This window comes from Misgurnus anguillicaudatus, chromosome 22 (genome assembly GCF_027580225.2).
Source record: "Misgurnus anguillicaudatus chromosome 22, ASM2758022v2, whole genome shotgun sequence".
Lineage (NCBI taxonomy): Eukaryota > Metazoa > Chordata > Actinopteri > Cypriniformes > Cobitidae > Misgurnus > Misgurnus anguillicaudatus.
Window position 1 is genome coordinate 12542528 of NC_073358.2, and position 22080 is coordinate 12564607.

Sequence of the window (22080 nt, forward strand, 5' to 3'; positions counted from 1 at the left end):
ATCCACTGCAAGTAAAAGTTGATTTAAGCTATGATTAGCGATGCTAGCCCTGGCACAAGTCACGAACCGCACAAACACGGTAAACATGCCTACAGCAACTTGTAAACAGAGTGAAGAGAAGAACTACGCTCCTGCATGCTCTCTCTCTGTCTCGTGCACGCGTTTAACAGGCGTTCCCTCTCGGGAGGAGGTAGAGTGTGGCGCATGTGCATTTTTTAAAAAATGTGGAGGGGCGGTTCTTTTAAATGATTCGGGAAAATCTTCCTCTATACCTTTAATGTCTTTGTGTCAGTTTGGCCCTGTCCCAAATGGCACACTCCGGACTTGTGGTCCTCCTCAGAGTCCACACTTTGATAACATCACGTAGTCCAGTCTTTAGGGACCCTAAGAGTCCACGTGGGTGCACCGGAGTCGTATTTTGGGACAGACTCGAGCATCACACCGGAAATAGAGAAGTTGCCCGTCATTGTGAACTCCTCCCTTCCATCGTCTGATTGGTCTGATTGCCCTTTCGCAAGGACTTCTGGGTTGGTAAAGTGCGCGAAGCTCCACTGCGGCCTTCGCCGAAGACCGCATCAAGGGGGGAAAGGAGGCGCTGATGAGCACACTTCAAAACGTAAAAATGACAGATGGGACACCCTACGGACTCATAGACTAAGCGAGAACGCGCAATTTAAGGCCACGAGACCGAAAGTCCACATGAAGTGCGCCATTTGGGACAGGGCCATTATTGTTGAAAATGGTCCGCAAATGTGCGTTCGCATATGTGACACGTGACCTTTCAACGTGTTTACGCAAATACGTAGTTGCATGGGTGCATCACACGACTATTGCAAGACGAGAAGTTTTGGTTTAAAAGTGCTTATTTTGTATTTTTCTAGTCAAAAATGACTATCGTTTTGCTAGATAAGACCCCTCGCACGAGCCTTTTTTATAGCACGCACAGGCTATGATGATGACACTGTAAAAGTCTCGACCTGCTTTTGGATCTTGATGAAGGAATCTTACCTTCTCTACACAGTTCCCAGTACGTACACTTCTGCCATTAGTCTTGTTTTCCTCGTTAACCTCTAGGGTTAACGTGCTTATGCTTGTGTGACGGTGTTTGATAAATAAAGTCCATTGGTTAAAAGAAAGTTTTTCACCGTTATAAAATGTGAACGGTAAAATGTTTTATCGTACGTTGTTTGCAGGTTTCTCCTATGCAAAGCTCCACCGAGCGGATCTTGCGCTGTTGTTGCCATGGTAACGTGAAAACAAAAGCATGGAGGTTCCTCCGTTTCAGTGTTGCCTACTCTTATTGATTACATTTATTAATTAAAAGATATTTGAACTCTTTATTTGTAAAACGAAGTGTGCATTTTAGATAACTATTTTCTATTTATTTTTTACTGTTTTACCCGAACGTGCCTGATAAGACTCTTATGCCTCTTTTGGGATCGTTAAAAATAAATTGTATTTTATATATAGAGAATGTTTGTCTAATATGCATTCTTCGTTTCGCAAATAAAGAGTTCAAATATGTTATTTTTTTGATCAATGAGAGTGGGCAACACTGAAACGGAGGAACCTCCATGCTTTTGTTTTCACGTTACCATGGCAACAACAGCGCGAGATCCGCTCGGTGGAGCTTTGCATAGGAGAAACCTGCAAACAACGTACGATAAAACATTAGTACCGTTCACATTTTATAACGGTGGAAACTTTCTTTTAACTCAGGACTTATTATCAAACACCGTCACACAAACATGAGCGCATTAAGCCTAGATGTAAACGAGGAAAACAAGACTGATGGAAGAAGTTTACTGGGTAACTGGGTCGAGGAGGTAAGATATCATTCCTTCATCAAGATCCAAAAGCAGGTCGAGACTTTTACAGTGTCATCATATCTCTGTGCGTGTTAGCAGGCTCGTACACTCAATTTGAGTGATCAGTGACATGATATGCTTTCTCCTATGCGCTTTAGAGGGCTACTGCATTACTGGACAGGTCAGGACCTGATTCCAGTATTAATAAGAATGGACATATGGGAATCCTCACTATGGATGTGACTGCTAAAGTGCAGGGGGTTAGCACATTCAGATCTGCCTTCGATACTCCACAAAGCTTTGGGGTGCGAAAGAAAGGTAGGTTAAGTTTTATATAACTTAATATAGTCTTAATAACTCTCGGTTGTCCAGTGCTGACTGGCACTGTACCACACATATTATATAGTTATATATTCTTCAATAACATATTTGTATGATATTTTATTATTAATAAATCGTGTTAGGAAAAGTATGAAAACATCGCATTCTTTTTTCTAATTTTATATTAATGTAGCCTAAATGCAAATTAAGTTGTATGCCTTTTATTAAACATAACCATTTTTGTTGCAAGAAAACAAACTAGGTTTGAATTCACAATAATGGCTATTTAGCACATGTTACCCTTTAAGTGCTATGAAATTGTTACATTTTGCGATCTCCAAATGTTTAAGTTTGCAAGGCCTAAACACACATCAAGATCAACAAGTGTAAGCACTGTAGGAAATCATTTTTATTATATAATGACTGCCTGTAACAGTGATGTTTTGCAAGTAATGAAAATGGTTTTGTCATTTTTGCATTATTGGCTTATTGTCTGTAATGTTGTTATATTACAACTTTTATTTTGAATGTTATAAAATATCCACAGTGCCTCTTTGAAGCAGACTTTCAAATGAAAGTGTCTTCCTGCTGTACACATCTTTTATTAAGTATTTTCATTGGTTTTCATTTTAGGAAGACGGACTGAGCTTTTGGAAAAGGACCTCATCAAAAGAATAAGGTAACTAAATAAACAAGAATTTAACGTTTACATTTAATGTCCAATGACCTCATAATGTGTAAAACTCAAATGACATTTTACTAACTTCCATTATATCTTTATTTATGTGTGAGCAAAGGAAACAGTGGTAAGGGAATGATGTGACTGCACCATGGTCACTTTAATTATCTTAAATAAGCTTAATTATTATTTGCATACCACTTTGCATTTTTTGAGGGATTACACAATGTATCCAGATAAGTCTCTAACCCCAGACAAGTGATTGCAATATACTTCTGAAAGATTTGAGACAAAACAAAAAATATATTTCTTAAATGAGAGAGTGCCTCATGCTAATAAACCTTGGGTGTAAACCAAAAATTAATGTTGATGCATTAAATAGCAACATATCCAAGTGTTGTTTATTTTAAGACAGCACAAGTACGCCTTTTAACATAGTTTTCAAAAAAATAGATTTGTTTGCTTTTAAATAAAAAACTTAAAATGAATACAAACATATTCTGATGTTTCTGGTTTTCATTGGTGATACAACGGCCATAGTTAAAGGGGACATTCCATGAAAATCAGATTTTTCCATGTTTAAATGCTATAATCGGGTCCCCAGTGCTTCTACCAACCCAGAAAACATGAAAAATAGCAACCCTGTAACTTTGTTTTGGTAAGGCTCTCTCTGCAAGCATGTGAATATATAGGTCATTGGGATTTCGCTCCCCCCATGACGTAGTTTGGGGATCCTATTATAATGATACCGCCCCTTCATCTGCCCTATCCAACCATGACGCTGCCTTGAGTGCGAGAGTCAGAGAGAAAGAATGACTGACACCACGACGCGTTTGTATTCCCTCAAACACTAACAGTAGCCTACAATCTTATAACTTGTAGTTTTAATAATCTTTCTAAAGGTTGAATTAACATTCTAAAGGATTAACTTTACCTTAGTGCAAGAGAGAGAGAGAGAGAGAGAGAGCGAACGAACCAGAGAGAGAGAGAGCAACGCGACGGTTCACTTTTATCAATACAAGTATGTTGTTTAATATGTTTCTCTGAAGTTTATATGAATGAACACGAGGATTAATGCACTGCACGAGACAGAGTGAGACAGTGGCGGCTCCAGAGATTTTCTGATGCAGGTGCTATGGGGATGCTCAACACTTAAGAGAAGGTGCTTTGAATTTTGGGGGCGTTTCATTATGGAGGTCGCATTAGACCACCCTTGGTATATATATATATATATATATATATATATATATATATATATATATATATATATATATAGACCCTTTTACAGCCCCCGTGACCAAATAGCCTGCTCGTGCATTTTGGCAACAGAAGTGGTGTTATTCCCCATTGGTTCTAACGTGTTAGCAACTCAGAAAGTTTATTAAAACGGTTTCCCGGCATCAAAATGTCTGGTTGTTGCGTTTGGTTGCACTAATATAATACACTAAAATACGTATATATGTATCTGGCCACTTTAAATTTGGGAATCTGTTAACGTCATCTATGCACTCCACTATAGTACACGGATCTGGTAGCTGTGTTTAAAATGTTGATAAAGTCAACTTTTTTAAAATAACTTTCTCTGTCTGTGTTGCTTCAATGCTGATTCTCGCCATACTTCCGATGCCAAAATACGCGTGCATACGGTGACATGTCGTAATTGTGTACAAACAGTAAAAGAGTCTATATACACGCGTAACGTACACGCCCGCATTAACTGACCTATACTCCTTTCGCGACTATGTAAAAGTATTCAACACAAGGGCTATAGATACAATATACATAAGACTGCCAATGTAAAGCTCTGAAAATAATATTTCACAATTCTGTCACAGTCAAGCCCTGAATACAACGGAGCAACAACAACACAATCCAACAGAAACTGTGCAGGCTTATGCTCAGATCACGAAATCGCACAGCCAGTTACCAACACTAATCTTATGATGAATCAGCAGTATTCCTCTGGTTGGAGCATTATAGATGTAACTATGAAGAGCCAAGATTTCTGCTGCTTTAACCACCAAATTAAAGGCGGAGTCCACGATGTTTGAAAAGCGCTTTGGAAAAGGAGACGGGCCGACTACCAAAACACACTTATAGCCAATCAGCAGTAAGGAGCGTGTCTACTAACCGTCATCGTTGCCTGGGTTGCGTATGTGTGGGGCGGGTCTATCAACAGAAGGTCCAGATTCTATTGGGCTAGGGGCGTGTTTGTTTAGGTCATTTCAAATATCAACATTGGCTTTCAAACATCGTGGACTCCGCCTTTAATTCAATTTGTAATAGCCAACAGCTGGGGAAAATCAAGCACTTACCATAGAAGTCTTCACAACTTTTGATTGAGTGCGAAGGCATCAATGATGTTGTCGCAATTAAGGGTCTTTGCTAAATTTCCAAACTTGCTATCAAAAACAAATTGTCGTGCGTTAAGGTCAAAGGTTCACCAGGCGCTGCGCCCATTGGCCAAAGATGATCACCTGTTTGGGCCTTGTTATTTTACACTAAAATATATATTTTTAAATTATTATTTAATTCCTTTTTAACAACATGAAAAAGACTATTCAAACATGACATTAAAATATAAACATATAAAATATTACAGACATTTCTTGGGGGTGCTGGGCGGGTGCTATGGATATTATAGGGGGAGCTACAGCACCACCTAGCTCCTCCCTGGCGCCGCCACTGGAGTGAGAGAACAACACGTATTCACTATCATACACAATAAGCATAAATATGTTGTTTAATGTTTCTCTCAAGTTTCAAATGAATACGAGGAGTTACAAGATAGAGAGTGAGAGACTGACAGAAACGCGAACGTGTTCAATATGTGTACACAATAAACTTAAACATATAGTTTGATCTGTTTCTCTAAAGTTTAAGCATTAAACGTGTTGTTTTATTACAGATCATTTAAATGTGCTCGTGTGGTTTAGTCATAAAGTAAACTTCTGAGTGTTTGTGGAAGTGTATTTTATTGTAACATGCTGAAAATCATTGTGCCTGTTTAAAACACTGGCAGCATGAGACCTAAAAGTTATTTTTATTCCACAATGTTCCCCATCTGCTGATAAACATGTATTTAGTATGCAAACAACAGATGATTGACTTTTTAAACTTGTTCAAATATATAATGCTGAACATCGCTTTCTATCTTCTTTTGTGAGAAAATCACCCTCCTCTTGATGCTCTTCTTTACAGCGCAAGCGCTTGAGACTCCGCCCACCTGAGCAGCTCATTTGGATTTAAAGGGATACACACAAAAACGGTGCATTTTTACTCAGCCCCATAAAGTGCCTATTTTAACATGCCACAATAAATTACCTATAGGGTATTTTGAACTAAAACTTATATGTACTCTGGGGACATCAAAGATTTTTTTAATATCTTAAAACATCTTGTGGAATGTCCCCTTTAATGTGATAAACTACAGTGATGGTTATTCTGTTAGAATACTTGTGAAACTCTCTGGAAACTGATTTCATACATTCATTAAATGACCTTGAGAGCAGTTTGTTAAAAGCTGTTACAAAATGTCTAAGAAAAGTGGTCACTTAAGTCTGTTTATCGGGTTTATTATTACTGCTTTATGCGGTTCTTGCCACAATTTACAATGGCAAAAGTATTTAGGAGTTAGAGCTCAGTTTCGACGTCACAATTTATTCTTTGTTTTTATATAATCATAACATGTGAAAACTGTTCTGGCTGCTTCTCTATGGCAGATCTCTCTCACTGGAGAATCATGTGAATAAATGTTAATGTTAAATGTTATTTAGATAAAGCAGTTTGTTTTGTTTCTTCCTTATGTTGATTTGGAAAGATCAATCCTGCAGCCCACAGTCATTAATCATATTTTTCAGACATCATGGACTGTTTATTCTGTAGTGTTTACCTTAAGCCACTTTAAATTTCATTATATTATTATATATTTTTAAGCATATTATTTAAGATTTATTATATGAGCTTCAGTACAACATTATTCCCAAGTATTCGAAAAGTTTAATACATATTGGTGTATTAAAGGTGGTAAAGGTTTTGGGATTTGTTTTAGCAGTTAGCTCCTACAGAAATATATATCAGTATTAGATTTTATATGCAATATTAGTGTATTAAAGTTTCACCAGAGCCTGCATTTTAAGTGCTCTTAACAGTATGAAAGTCAAAGTGAAAATGTTTCCTATCTCCTGCTAAATGTTCTAGTATAGAGTGATCACGTGACATTTATGGTCATTGAAAAAATGTCTCTAAAACTGAATGTCAGTGCAGCAAAGATGGCTTTGTTTAAATTTCCGAGTGCATGACAGACACCAGCTGAGCCACTGCCATTGAAATGAATAGGAATGCTAAAATAGTTCAAGTTTATTTATTTAAAGAGCACATTTAAAAACAGCCCACAGACAGTACTGTACAAGGATGAATAAGAATAAAATATATAAGTACATCTGGCATGATTTCTTGTTGATTATCAGACTCTTAATGGATTCTGTCTATAAAACAGTTGGCTATTTCTGAATAAGAAACGAATAACACAAACGATATAAACTAATAACAAAAATCTGTATACACAGTATCAAACACCAGTGAGAAAACTGGTTCCAAAATGTAGGCCCTGCAACCGCAAAGGCTTTGTCCCCTCTATTTTTTACTAGAGAAAGTGACAAGCTTGTCAAGTAAATGTGACCTCTATATTTAACCCATCCTAGTGAGTAGTGAACACACGCACTGTAAGTCATGAACACACACACACCTGGAACAGTGGGCAGCTATTCCAGGGTAAGGTGCTTTGCTCAAGGCACCACAGTTGCAACCCACCAGCCATGAGCCTCAAGCCAGCAACTTTCGGGTTACAAGCCCAACGCTCTAACCACTAGGCTACAACTGCCCCTGTTGTGTTTTCAACACTTCTAAGCAAGCAGAAAGAGATTCCAGGGCAGTATGATCATCACATAAAATAATATCTAGTATCAGACACATAAGGACCACTTGAACAGTGCAAATACTATTGTTGTAGTTGAGATCGGCCTCAAGACCACTTTTTAAAGGTCTTGGTCTCATCTTGGAATCAACCGCTTTTTTACTCTGTCTCTTCTCGTTCTCAGACAAAGAGGACTCTGAATTTTATTTCAAGACCGATCAAGACCACAACTGATGGCACATCACAAATTTATTTTTTATTATTAATTTTATGCAGTTTATTCAGGTTTGGCATATGATGTTGGCATTGTTTAAGTTTCTCCCAATGACAATTTTCTAATTTTATTAATCTAATTTTAAGTGGATGGCAAGCCATGGAAAGACATTTCAGAATGAATGGTTAAGTTTATTTCAGCTCTTTAGTATTTGTTCACTTTTATTTGCTTATAGACAAAGATAAATTCCCACATATCTGCAATGCCATTGATTATAGAGACAGATTGCAGCACGTCATAACCTGAAAACCACGCCCACCGGGGGGAAAACAATCCAACCGTCTCCATTGACTTTGTATTGCGAGAGGCCGCCTTATTGTCATTTCTGGCTTATAACAAAAACAGAATAATGCCTAAAAGCTGCTGTGTGACAATATGTACAGCCAACAAGCCAAAGAACCCAGAAACAAGTCCCTACAAGCCGTCGAGCCGCAAATCCCAGCCCCCGAGGAGAAAAAAAGTGAATCGCCGACCACGCCTCTCCTAGTGGACGCAGTTTCGTCAATAGTAGCACTATGAAAAGTTGCCCGTTTCCACTTTTGTGTCTTTAAACGCTCGTTCTTTGAGGTCGACAGCTTATAAAAACTTATTTACATATTAAACTTAAAAACAGAATAATACCTAAAAGCTGCTGTGTGACAAGGTGTACAGCTAACAAGCCTAAAAAACAGAAATAAGTTTTTATAAGTGGTTGAGCTCAAAAAACGGCTCGACAACTTATAAAAACTTATTTCTGGGTTTTTTGGCTTGTTAGCTGTGCATATTGTCACACAGCAGCTTTTAGGCATTATTCTGTTTTTTGTTATAAGCCAGAAATGACAAGGAGGCGCCTCTCGCAATACAAAGTCAGTGGAGACGGTTGGATTGTCCCCCCCCCGGTGGGCGTGGTTTTCAGATTGGCATAACTGCTCTCTGTCTCTATTTGACCAACTTCTCTGATGGCATATACACACACACGCACGCACACACATAGACAAGAAGTGCCCAATCATATGCATATTCCACATTTGATCACATTTAAGTGTTTTAATGCAGTGACTTGCACTGGTCTTGGTCTTGACTTGGTCTCGGCCTGACTTGGTCTTGGTCTTGACTTGGTCTCGACCCTTTAAAGTCTTTGTCTTGTCTCGGTCTCGGCTTGTCTTGGTCTTGGTCATGACTTGGTCTCGGTTTAGGTGGTCTTGACTACAACACTAGCAAATACGCCAGACAATGTTTTCATTTGATTTTTTTATCTGTATTCTAGTGATCAAATACATGCCGAGTTGAACCCAGACCCTCCGGCTAACGAGTGGAGCTCTGTGAGCAAATCAGACTTCAGGGTAGAGGGTTTCAAGTCAGTCCAAGCACTACTGACCAAGGTCTGTATCTGTTTCTACAAAGTAAAACTCTCTTTTGGATTTAACACTTTAATCTGACATATAGATAATAAAAGTGAAAGAACATTTGACAGAAAATACTATATGTGAAATACTGTAATCGAAAATCCATTATTCTATAATTATGCATTAAAGTTTGATTTACTTTCGTATTATATAGAAGATCACAAAAACACAGCCATTGGCAGTCAGAATATAACATGCCTATGGCTTAACCCTTTATATATTGAAAATATTTATAAATGTATAAGGAAAGGTATATACAGGTGCTGGTCATATAATTAGAAAATCATCAAAAAGTTGATTTATTTTACTAATTCCATTCAAAAAGTAAAACTTGTATATTATATTCATTCATTATACACAGACTGATTTATTTCAAATGTTTATTTCTTTTAATTTTGATGACTATAAGACAATTAAGGAAAATCCCAAATTTCTTTTCAGAAAATTAGAATATTGCTTAAGACCAATACAAAAAGAGGATTTTTAGACATCTTGGCCAACTGAAAAGTATGAACATGAAAAGTATGAGCATGTACAGCACTCAATACTTAGTTGGGGCTCCGTACTGCAGCAATGCGGTGTGGCTTGGAGTCGATCAGTCTGTGGCACTGCTCAGGTGTTATGAAAGCCCAGCTTACTCTGATAGTGGTCTTCAGCTCTTCTGCATTGTTGAGTCTGTCATATCGCATCTTTCTCTTCACAATACCCAATAGATTTTCTATGGAGTTAAGGTCAGGCGAGTTTGCTGGCCAATTAAGAACAGGGATTCCATGGCCCAGGTACTGGTAGCTTGTGCCAAGTCCTGTTGGAAAATAAAATCTGCATCTCCATAAAGTTGGTCAGCAGCTGGAAGCATGAAGTGCTCTAAAACTTCCTTGTATGCGGCTGTGTTGATCTTGGACCTCAGAAAACAAAGTGGACCAACACCAGCAGATGACATGGCACCCCAAACCATCCCTAACTGGGGAAATTTTACACTGATCCTCAAGCAACGTGTATTGTGTGCCTCTCCTCTCTTCCTTCAGACTCTGGGACCCTGATTTCTCAAGTAATTGCAGAAGTGGTTCTTGAAGCACTGACTCCAGCTGCAGTACACTGTGAATTCCCCCACATTTTTGAATGGGTTTTGTTTCACAATCCTCTCCAGGGTGAGATAATCCCTAATGCTTGTACTGTACACATTTTTCTACCACATCTTTTCCTTCCCTTCACCTCTCTATTAATGTGCTTGGACACAGAGCCCTGTGAACAGCCAGACTCTTTTGCAATGACCTTTTGTGTCTTGCCCTCCTTGTGCTAGCTGTCAGTCAAGTCAGCAGTCTTCCCCATGATTGTGTAGCCTACAGAACTAGACTGGGAGACCATTCAAAGGCCTTTGCAGGTGTTTTGGGTTAATTAGCTGATTAGAGTGTGACACTAGGTGTCTTCAATATTGAAACTTTTCACAATATCCTAATTTTCTGAGTTACTGAATTTGGGATTTTCCTTAGTTGTCAGTTATAATCATTAAAAATAAAAGAAATAAACATTTGAAATATATCAGTCTGTGTGTAATGAATAAATATATTACTTATTTATACAAAATATACAAATTTCAATTTTTGAATGGAATTAGTGAAATAAATCAACTTATGGGGCTCTATCATACACCCAGCGCAATGCAGCACAATGCGTGACGCAAGTGTCTTTTGCTAGTTTCAACCCGGCGCAATGATCATTTTCGCGTTTAGAGCCACGTTATTTATATAGCGTTCCGGTCTGAAAACGAGGTGTGTTCAGGTGCATTGTTGGCGGGTTGCTATTTTGAGGCAACTAAAATAGACTGCCCCATTGACCAACTAAAACCTGGTCTAAAGTCAATGGTGGAATATTGCTTTTGTTATTTTATGAGCGCGTTCTTAATAACGGACGACAATGCACGCTTGCTTATCACACACATGAATGCGCAGCAGAACACAACCCTTTTTATAATATGAAAAATTAAAGGATTAAAATGTAAGATTATTATTATTAGAGTCTCTTGGACATAAATGAAGATCGATTACGAAACTTTAGAAGGCGTAAAGAGCTGCTTCACCGGCTGTAGCCTGGTAAGTAATTAAAAGTTTTGCTTTAAACAAATGCAAATATTGCATCTATTTTTAAATGTTTTTTAAATGCTACGCTACCACGCGGATTCATTGTATGATGACTCTGTACTTGTGGATATGGTGAGATGAGAAACCTTTTTAAAGTAATGCTTTAAAAAAAACTCATGCCGCTGTCCGAGTGCTGAAACGGCTCTCCGCACATTTTTTTAATTATCTCCTGTTTGTTACAAAGAATTTAGTTTTTGATGTTAGATATCCATACATTTACAATTAAAAGCCTGTTATTTTTACTTGACTACAAGAAAACGGCTTTTAAATGTTTTAATCAACAAAAAATATACATTTCAATACGGATAAAAATAACACAATTATTTAACATTAATCTTAAACTGGTGGTCTTCTTCCTCTGCTTTTTTTTCAGTTTACAAAGTCCATCATCTAAGTAGGAATTAGACATAGCGCAACTGGCTTTTAAAGGGGATGAGAGATAAGACTCTCATTGGTTTATTGCATGTTATGGCCAAAACACACTCATTACTCATTATGCGAATAGGAACAACCATTTTCGACTGTGTGCTCGGCGCACAAACCATTTTTCCCATCGTTATTTACAGCGAACCATCATCTAAGTAGGAATTAGACATAGCGCAACTGGCTTTTAAAGGGGATGAGAGATAAGACTCTCATTGGTTTATTGCATGTTACGGCCAAAACACACTCATTACTCATTATGGGAATAGGAACAACCATTTTCGACTGTGTGCTCGGCGCACAAACCATTTTTCCCATCGTTAAATTAGCAAAAGTGGATTCGAACACGCCCATTTAGACTGTGCGCTTTAGACCATGTGCTTAGATCGTTAAAATAGGGCCCTTGATGATATTCTAATCATATGACCAGCACCTGTATTTTGGGGTTTTATAAGTAGTATCTCACCATTTTTATCACAATTTTGCCCGTTATAAGTTCATTTAAAATTGTCTGGCTGTGTGACAGATGAGTAAAATATCATTATCAGTAATATTAGTAAAACATCTCAAAAATATATATGTGGGTTAGTTTCTTGACTGTTTATTACTATGCTTATCTCAAATAGGATCATAATTACACAACAGATCAGGCCATCACATTTTGGAGTGAGAATTATCAGAAGATTCAGGTCAGCATTTCTAGCACTCTATCATAAAGCTTATTGTTGTAATGAAAATATTGATGTGGTTTTAAACAATGTTTTTTTTCAACAGGGTATGACAGCAATCAAAACTAAGGATAGTCCATTTAAAAGAAATGCCACCTTTAGCACACCAATAACTGAACGAATGGATTGCCAGGACGACGCCATGCTGAACCCTTCTGCAAATGATAGTCGTTTGTAAATATACTGTAAAAGAATGTTTTAGTGTGTTATGCAGAATGTTGTAGGATTTTGATCTATTCGCAAATTAATAAATATTAATTTGTAACCAAACACTTTTTTGCATTTTACAAGTATACTAAGTGCAAATAGCAATAGCTGCTATTTACTGTAAGTCAAAATAGTGTTAGATGCTATTTACATTAAGTTAAAATAGCATATGTTCTTAATGATAGATGTTATAGACATATGTCCTATTTACACTAAGTGACAATATCAGCATTTTGTTAGCAATATTTTATTTACAGTAGGTGAAAATAACTTTTTATTTAAAGGAACAGTATGTAAGAAATGTATATCAATTAATCATAAAATGGCCCTAGACATTAAGAAATCATTTTCATTTCAAATACTTATATCACTCACAACAGTGGTATGGCCAGGATATTGTCATTTAAAAAGTGCAGTTGCAGCCCTCAACTGATGTTTATGTTGTCATTTTGTGTATTGGCCACCAGTTTTGTGATTGCAATACCAGTTTTGGCCACAATTCTACATACTGTTCCTTTAATAAGTGTAAATTAGATGCTGTCTTAGCAGATACTGTTTACACCTCAGTATTTTTGTAGAATTGATCCAATAGTTAACAAAGTTAATTGATCATATTTATTTAAATTATTAAATGGATGCTGCATTATTGGTAGAATAAAAGCTTCCTACACTGACCACCACCCAATAAATAATAAATAAACAAGCTCTATAGCCTGTGCCACTGAAGCTGCTGACTTCCACATTATTAGCAAACTTATGTGGTCCAAAAGAACATTGGTGGGCGGAGCTAGTGGAAAAAGCGATTGTCAACTAATTGCACTTAGTTTTATTTAATATGACTTTAATGTTGTTTTCGTTTTGCTTATTTACAGAGTTCAAAGTATTTGGAAACAGCATTTTTAGCTTATTTGTTACATCATGCCCAAAGATATTACAAATATAATTTCTTAGTATTTGCTACAGTATATCTCCGTTTGCTTTGATTGCATGTATGCTATGTGGCAAAGCTCCACAAGTTAACCTGCAAAACTTGATAATCCATTTATCCCTAGACTTTCAACCACCTGACTGTATATTATATATAGTGTTGCATAACATTTTTCATTTCAACTTTAATTTACCTTTCCCTACAGTCATTTAACTCACAATGCTTCCAAAATGTTTTAATAATAATTACTAATAAGCAAATAATTGATTTTCCACTAATGGAACAAATTGACTGTTAACTTTGTCCCAATGACAATATACACTCACCTAAAGGATTATTAGGAACACCACTAATACTGTGTTTGACCCTCTTTGCCTTCAGAACTGCCTTAATTCTATGTGGCATTGATTCAACAAGGTGCTGAAAGCATTCTTTAGAAATGTTGGCCCATATTGATAGGATAGCATCTTGCAGTTGATGGAGATTTGTGGGATGCATATTCAGGGCACGAAGCTCCCGTTCCATCACATCCCAAAGATGCTCTATTGGGTTGAAATCTGGTGACTGTGGGGGCCATTTTAGTACAGTGAACTCATTGTCATGTTCAAGAAGCCAATTTGAAATGATTCGAGCTTTGTGACATGGTGCATTATCCTGCTTGAAGAAGCCATCAGAGGATGGGTACATGGTGGTCATAAAGGGATGGACATGGTCACAATTAATGCTCAGGTAGGCCGTGGCATTTAAACGATGCCCAATTGCCACTAAGGGCCTAAAGTGTGCCAAGAAAACATCCCCCACACCATTACACTACCACCACCAGCCTGCACAGTGGTAACAAGGCATGCTGGATTCTTTTTCTCATTCTGTTTATGCCAAATTCTGACTCTACCATCTGAATGTCTCAACAGAAATCGAGACTCATCAGACCAGGCAACATTTTTCCAGTCTTCAATTGTCCAATTTTGGTGAGCTTGTGCAAATTGTAGCCTCTTTTTCCAATTTGTAGTGGAGATGAGTGGTACCTGCTGGGGTCTTCTGCTGTTGTAGCCCATCTGCCTCAAGGTTGTGCGTGTTTTGGCTTCACAAATGCTTTGCTGCATACCTTGGTTGTAACGAGTGTTTTTTTCAGTCAAAGTTGCTCTTCTATCAGCTTGAATCAGTCAGCCCGTTCTCCTCTGACCTTTAGCATCAATAAGGCATTTTCGCCCACAGGACTGCCACATACTGGATGTTTTTCCCCTTTCACACCATTCTTTGTAAACCCTAGAAATGGTTGTGCGTGAAAATCCCAGTAACTGAGCAGATTGTGAAATACTCAGACCGTCCCGTCTGGCACCAACAACCATGCCACGCTCAAAATTGCTTAAATTAACTTTCTTTCCCATTCTGACATTCAGTTTGGAGTTCAGGAGATTGTCTTGACCAGGACCACACCCCTAAATGCATTGAAGCAACTGCCATGTGATTGGTTGATTAGATAATTGCATTAATGAGTAATGGAACAGATGTTCCTAATAATCCTTAAGGTGAGTGTAGTTTGATTCAGACATCTCATTTTCTTACAATGAGGAGTGGAGCTCTAACAATATGCTTGAATATCAAGTGATGCCCTGGGTTTCTTTAGATCAGACTGACTTACTTTCACACAGCTGCCCTGTCAATCAGCAAGCTGCACATCTTTATGCTTTCAGCTGGGATAACATGGGGTAACTATGGCAACAAGTAATTTTAGAGAGTTTTCCTCTGTTTTCAGAAAACGTTATCACACAACTTGATTAGATTGTTTTGATTTGATTTCAAAACAAATTGATTTAAATTTGTAATTAAGCAGGAGGACCATTGATTTCCATAGTGACAAAAAATGCTAAGTCAATAGTGCTCCAAACATTGCTCAAAATATCTTCCTTTGTGTTCAGCAGAACAAATCTTTTTATACGGGTTAGGAACAACTTGAGGGTGAGTAAATTGTGGTTATCGCACACTTGCAGCTGCTTTTTGTAATTAGCATAGTTATAATTTCTATAAACAGAGTATATGAAGCTATGGCCAAAAGTACATATGATTGCAAAGCTTTCCAGAATGACCTCTCGGCAGCAGCATACAGCGGCAGAACTGCGAATGGGTGGTAATTAAGAATGTTGGTGGCGAGAAGCGACTCTGAACATGTCATGAGCACACATGCAGTGCACTAAAGGCACAGATGCGAGATGGATTTATAATGATGGGACTATGATGTCATGCCTATTTACAACCAAACTGTAGAGTGAGGATCATTAGGGCTGTTCTTCAAGCAGATTTTATGGTTTCAAAGGGAGAGCATTGTACAATATGTACAGCATTGTTCTTAATTTTTCATTATGCATTTACGTCATGTTTCTTTCTTTTATTTTAGATATTTCAACATAGTTGAATAAAGTGTGCAATATAAAAATATATCTTGTGCTAATCTGTCAAGCTCTTGTGTGTTGAGTGGAAAGGATAATTTCAGAAGCAATTAAAGGGATAGTTCACTGAAAATGGAAATTAAGTCATTATTTGTTCCAAACCTGTATAAATGTCTTTGTTCTGCTGAATACAAATGAAGTTATTTTAAAAATGTTATTAACCAAACAGATTTGGGGCACCATTCACTTCCATAGTATTATTTTTTCGTACTGTCAATGATTCTTTAGGATCTTCCTTTGTATGTATTTTAAAAGTTTGAAACAACTCCTCACATCCTGATAGCAATCACTGTGTTAAGTTGTTTAAATGTATTTGTAGAAATGTATGTCATCTGTGAAAGGCGTAGGACCAAAAAATGTTCAACAAATCATAGATTTCGGTCCGAACGGACGTTTCCATTTTTGTCCCTCATACGTAAGCGTAATTTGAATGCCCACCGCGCAGCTAGTCCACGCAGACACCATACGTCATCGGCACGTTCACGTGCGCTTACGTCCTGTCTGTAAACAGTGAGAACAGCAAACTTTTCTGCTGAATTGACAACCTACACAGGAGGCACAAAACGAAAGACATCTTTTATAACAACAACAGCAAAAACTGCCTGGATCAGCAAGAGCAAAAACCCAAATTAACATCGGTAACTTTACAGCTGTACCACGAGATGAAACAGCTGCAGGAGGCAAAGGGTCTGAAAGGGTCGTTGCAGTGTTTATTTTGGTACACGATATGATTGTATTTAGATGGATTCAGATAATCTATTTTGATGAAACATTGTGTTGCTTATGAAATTTGTGTTCGTTTACGGATTAGCGTAACGATATAGTGACTACGTCTACACAACCGAACGTGTGCTTAAATTAATTCTGATGTAAACCAGTTGTTTGGTTATTTTGGAAGTGTTATTCGACTTTGTACTGCAAAGTTTTCTCACTGCTGAATGAGACATGAGAGATGTGACCGTCTGATCTGTGCGTGTTCATGTGTTTTGATAGAGGCGTGACATTGGATGGCAATTTGACTTGAGGGTGGGATCGGGATTTCATTGCTAGGCGGCTACCATTAGCATTTTTCAAAATGTGTTACCCTACCTTTAACTCATATTTAAAGGGGCTATGGCACAAGACTTTTTTAAGATGTCAAATAAATCTTTGGTGTCCCCAGAGCACATATGTGAAGTTTTGGCTCAAAATACCATATAAGTAATTTATTATAGCATGTTAAAATTGCCACTTTGTAGGTGTGTGCAAAAATGTGCCGTTTTGGGTGTGTCCTTTAAAATGCAAATGAGCTGATGAAAATCAAACACTGATCACAATGATGGTGGTTTGTTGCAATTAAAACTCAATTGTGTTTTTCTCTACACTAAATGGCAGTGCTGTGGTTAAGGGGTGGTATAATTATAATAAGAGCTCCTTATGACATCATAAGGAGAGCCAAATTTCAACGACCTATTTTTCATGTGCTTGTAGAGAATGGTTTACCAAAACTAAGTTACTGGGTTGATCTTTTTCACATTTTATAGGTTGATAGAAGCACTGGGGACCCAATTATAGCACTTAAACATGGAAAAAGTCAGATTTTTATGCCATGGCCCCTTTAATATCTCCACGGCAGTCAAGACCATATTTACAAGAAGCATTTTAATAATAATGACGAACGCAGCCAACTGGTATTAATTAAGTTTATTGAACAAAATATTTTACAATGTCTTGGATATACATATATACAAATATTACATTACGATATAACTTCACTTTGCATCCAACGAAACCTTTCGCCCTACACTTTCCTTTCTAGTGCTTTATGGAAATATATCAAGTACGTGTCACCGATATCCAAAACACGGCATACAAATCTGAATATATAAAGCACAAAAAATACGAATTTCCCCTGAAAAGACGTACTTAACAATAGGCACATGAGAACTTTATTATAAAAAACTTTACAATTTTTGCAGTTTAAGCAGGTATGAAATATACCTGAATTGACCTCCCTTAAAAGGTTTTATAATGTGCTGTTCTATGTGAGAGTGGGAAACACCCTTTCAAGCACAGAACAAATATATATGAAGCAGTGGCTCTTTGCACGGTCACTTCCTGTCATCAGCAGTGCTCTCAGATAACATAGACCTCTGTCTTCTCTCCCTGAAGCCAATATGTTCTCATTTTGCCTTTGCCCTGGAAGAGAGGAACAATGCGGATCAATACACACATCAATGAGCACTCAGCAAGATCACTGCAGAAACCAATTCTCAATGAGCAATACGCTTTTAAAGGGTATGGTTACCCAAAAATTTAAATTCTGTCATCATTCATTCTATGGCAACCCTAACCGTCATGATATTTCAAACACATGAAGAGAAAACGCATTGAAGAATGCTGATGTTGCTGTCTATTAGTGTAAACAGTGACTGAGGCTGTTGGTCGGTGATGTCACCAAGCAGTCATTCACTCAAAATTTATTATGCCATCTACTAATTTAAAATGCCTAAGGGGCGCTTTCCCGGACAGGGCTTATCCTAGTTCCAGACTAAAATGCATGTTTGAGCTGCCTTCATTTAAAAACATCTTGCATTGACGTATCTTAACATATATCACTGCCATTGTTTTGTCTCAAGATGTACACCAGTATTGTTTTTGTCTGTCATAATGTAACTAAGGCCTAGTCCTGGATTAATCCTATATGTTTAACAGATAGCAAAATGGTTTTTCTTATGCCAATGCTTAGGATGTCATTATAGACTTAATTCAGTCTTACTTGCTGACATCAACATAATGCAATCATAGTCAAAAGATCGGATTTCACAGGACTCATTTTTATTACAGACAGTTCCTTGTAATAGCAGACAATGTATAATTTAAGATGCTCAAAGCAAATAGATTATTCTCACCCATAATACAGAATCAGACTGGCATTTAATGCGTTTTTATGATTTAAACATTGCCCCTAATTATATCCTATAGAGAAAAAAAAACAGCAATTACAGGAGTTTTTTATTCCTGTTAAACCATACACACTTAAAAAAATATACTACAAAATGTTTATAGTCATCACAGAAGAACAATTTTTTGGTTCCCCATTTAGTTAAAAAGAAAAATCTTACTTTTTATAGTCTGTTTTCCACTACAAAGAACCTAATAAAAGAAACAATTTCTTTGGCCTAAAATGGTTCATGTAGCACCTTTATTACTTAAAAGCCCAACAAAGAACCTTTTAAGAACCTTTATTTTAAGGAATACATAATAACCCTATTTGGAACTGAAAAAAATTATTCTGTGCCTTAGTAAATTTAACTTTAAAAAGTGATTAAATTCTATAAAAAAATGTAAAAAGTAAAAATAACACAAAACATTTAAGTAATTCTAAATTAACAAATTAGTGAGTACATTTCACTTAATTGTATAATGTAAAATCCACACAAAATTGTAAGAAGGAAATTAACTTAATAATTTTGTGTTGAAACTACTTGAATTATTTAAGTAAATATAACTAACTAGGCAGTGGACTTGTACTGCCCAGCATGCTTTGCATGGGACTGCATTCGGAGAGTAAAATTTGAAATTAAGCGCTAGTTTTCGTGTTTTTAACCAAAAATAAAGACTTGTTAGTGTTTCAGGTTAAATTATATTTGAGATTTAGAATAGTTTCTGTTTTGAGGTTACCATCATTCAGAAGAGTGGTGCTTGTTTACACTGAAAAAACTAACTTTTTGGTGTAGTAATAGACATTAGATTAACTATCATAATTTCTACATAATAATATTAACATTTATTGAGAACTAGTTTTCCTAAGTAAAATGATGATAAATACACAATTAATTGATTAAATGAACTATGTGGGAATAGTAAGTCATATTAGACATTTTCTTGTATTATTTAACTGTTTTATAGTCACTGCACATAGTCATAAAATAATTAAGTACATTTTAATCAAAATCTTTAGCAGATTCAAGTAACTTAAGAATATGAAATCCATCAAACAAACAAAAAATCAAGTAAAATTAACTTAAATTTATTTGCACATGTTGAAAGGAATACCCACAATCATTTGCGCCTAAATATTTTTATTTTTAAGCTTTATCACAGAATAAGAACTGATAGGAATTTAACTACTTAAATATTTGTTAATAATATGTCATAAAGGTTTAGGCTCTTAAATTATTGATCTTGTTTTGTTGTAAATTATAATTTTGTGAAGTCACCGTTCAGGTGATCAGTGTTTCTTTACATGAACCCTGTTCGGAACATATTGTATTTCTCTCCACAGTGCTGACAATGCATGTCAAAAACGCAGTTTTTGTGCGTTTCTGTTCAGAATTAAATTTATTCAATGGCTGACTTTTAGAATTTTGTGTTATAATGCCATTTATAACACTAAAAATAACTAAGTCCATAGAACTATGTTAAAGAAAATAACACAGTAAATACGATTTATTTAATATTTTTAGGACAGCAATGCTTCAATTTAAAAAAACAACAACTAATAGACTTTACCTAAACGATTAAAATAAATCTAACGTCTAAAAAAATATGTTTTTCATGCATTATTAAGTAGTAATAATAGTATTTTATTGGATTTTAGTATGTAAGTTGTACTTAAAAAGCAGTAAATTTTACTTTAAAAAAGTTTGTGCAAATTGGTACGAGGATTTTTTAAGTAAATTGTTTAAGTTGTTTTTTCAGTATATAGACAATAGGTATCACGATGAAAATCATTATGTAAGCAGTAACTGTGCTTATTCCAGTACTGAGACCTACTGAGTTTCTTCTTACTTTACTTCTTCATAATGTGGCAGTTAAATGTGGAAGGTTAAGATAGAATAAGAGATTAAAAAAGATTGGATTAAATTCATTTTAGTATGTAGAAATTAAACTATTAAATTGATCTGGTTGCACATAATTAATTTTAGTAAATTCTACTGAAAATAGTTTAGCTACAATTATGAATATAATTAATCTGAAATTACTTATAAAAATAAGTACACTCAATTGATAAATTATAAGTACACTCAACTTAAAAAATATATCTGGAGTTAAATAAATTTATTGTATGCATTTTCTTGCCATAATAAAATTAAGTAAATTCAACATAACGTTTTTTCAGTGGTGTGTAATAAGTTCAGTTTTATATTTTGTATCATGTTGAAAACCTTTATAAAATGTTCAATTAATACCCCTTAGTATTGTAGTCAGTATTAATTAGGACATGTTTCTTTGGAATGTTTAAAATGAATAAAAATAATATATTATGTTAATAATTTTCGATATCTTAAAGCATGAACAAAGAAAACTTTATACCTTCATTTCTACATCTCCTCGCAGCTGGAGGTCGAAGTAGCCAAATTCATCAAGCACCTCTTTGGTTGCTGAGGACATATGTATCTTCAGAGCTGTGGACAAAATTATCATAATGTTACAAATCTGTATTTATGAGTTGTGACTTAGAACAGAATCATATATTTTTTTATAGTGCATTGTTGTCAGCTGTGAGACATGACAACAAATACAATTTTGGCTTAATTGATGTAAACCTGTTACAACGTGTTGCTAGTCTAAATATAATTAAAGAGATAATATGTAAGAGCTTTTTATTAATAAAAAATATCTTAAATATTTAGTGCGTGACATTTAATATACCATAAGAGTCTTAGGACCAGATTTACTAAAAGGGGCAAATTAGTGCGAGCACGCAGTTCCAAGAAAGCGCAGATGGGAGTGGTAATATCTGTGGGTTATTTACTAAACAGCCGCAAATTAAATAACACAGGCACAACAGCTGATTATCATAATGATCAGCGCAATTTACTAAGAGCAGCGCAAATTAGTT

At 36.1% G+C, this 22080-nt stretch overlaps 2 protein-coding genes across 3 annotated transcripts in view; one reads left to right on the forward strand and one right to left on the reverse strand.

Annotated features, from left to right (window-relative positions):
• Window positions 1-1296: 1296 nt before the first annotated feature.
• Window positions 1297-12941, forward strand: spag8 (sperm associated antigen 8). 2 transcript variants are annotated; one of them, XM_055200992.2, is made up of 6 exons: window positions 1297-1862; window positions 1967-2126; window positions 2763-2808; window positions 9244-9358; window positions 12570-12632; window positions 12718-12941. In XM_055200992.2, exons 1-6 carry the CDS (start codon window positions 1749-1751, stop codon window positions 12847-12849), a joined length of 630 nt encoding a protein of 209 aa, XP_055056967.2. In that variant the 5' UTR covers window positions 1297-1748; the 3' UTR covers window positions 12850-12941. The 2 variants fall into 2 exon arrangements, with proteins under 2 accessions (XP_055056967.2, XP_055056968.2); XM_055200993.2 differs by having other exon boundaries at window positions 1309-1826.
• A 4980-nt stretch (window positions 12942-17921) lies between these two features.
• npr2 (natriuretic peptide receptor 2) overlaps window positions 17922-22080 on the reverse strand; it is a 79995-nt gene continuing 75836 nt past the window's right edge. Inside the window, 3 exon segments of the mRNA XM_073861019.1 lie at window positions 17922-18382; window positions 18384-18431; window positions 21552-21643. Of these exon segments, the coding sequence (XP_073717120.1) occupies window positions 18344-18382; window positions 18384-18431; window positions 21552-21643 (179 nt within the window). The 3' untranslated portion in view covers window positions 17922-18343.

Coding starts and splice junctions, on each gene's coding strand:
- spag8 (XM_055200992.2), top strand. CDS start 1,749: ATGAGCGCATTAAGCCTAGATGTAAACGAGGAAAACAAGACTGATGGA. Junction 2,127..2,762: donor CTTTGGGGTGCGAAAGAAAG/GTAGGTTAAGTT, acceptor TTTTCATTTTAG/GAAGACGGACTGAGCTTTTG. Junction 9,359..12,569: donor TCCAAGCACTACTGACCAAG/GTCTGTATCTGT, acceptor TATCTCAAATAG/GATCATAATTACACAACAGA.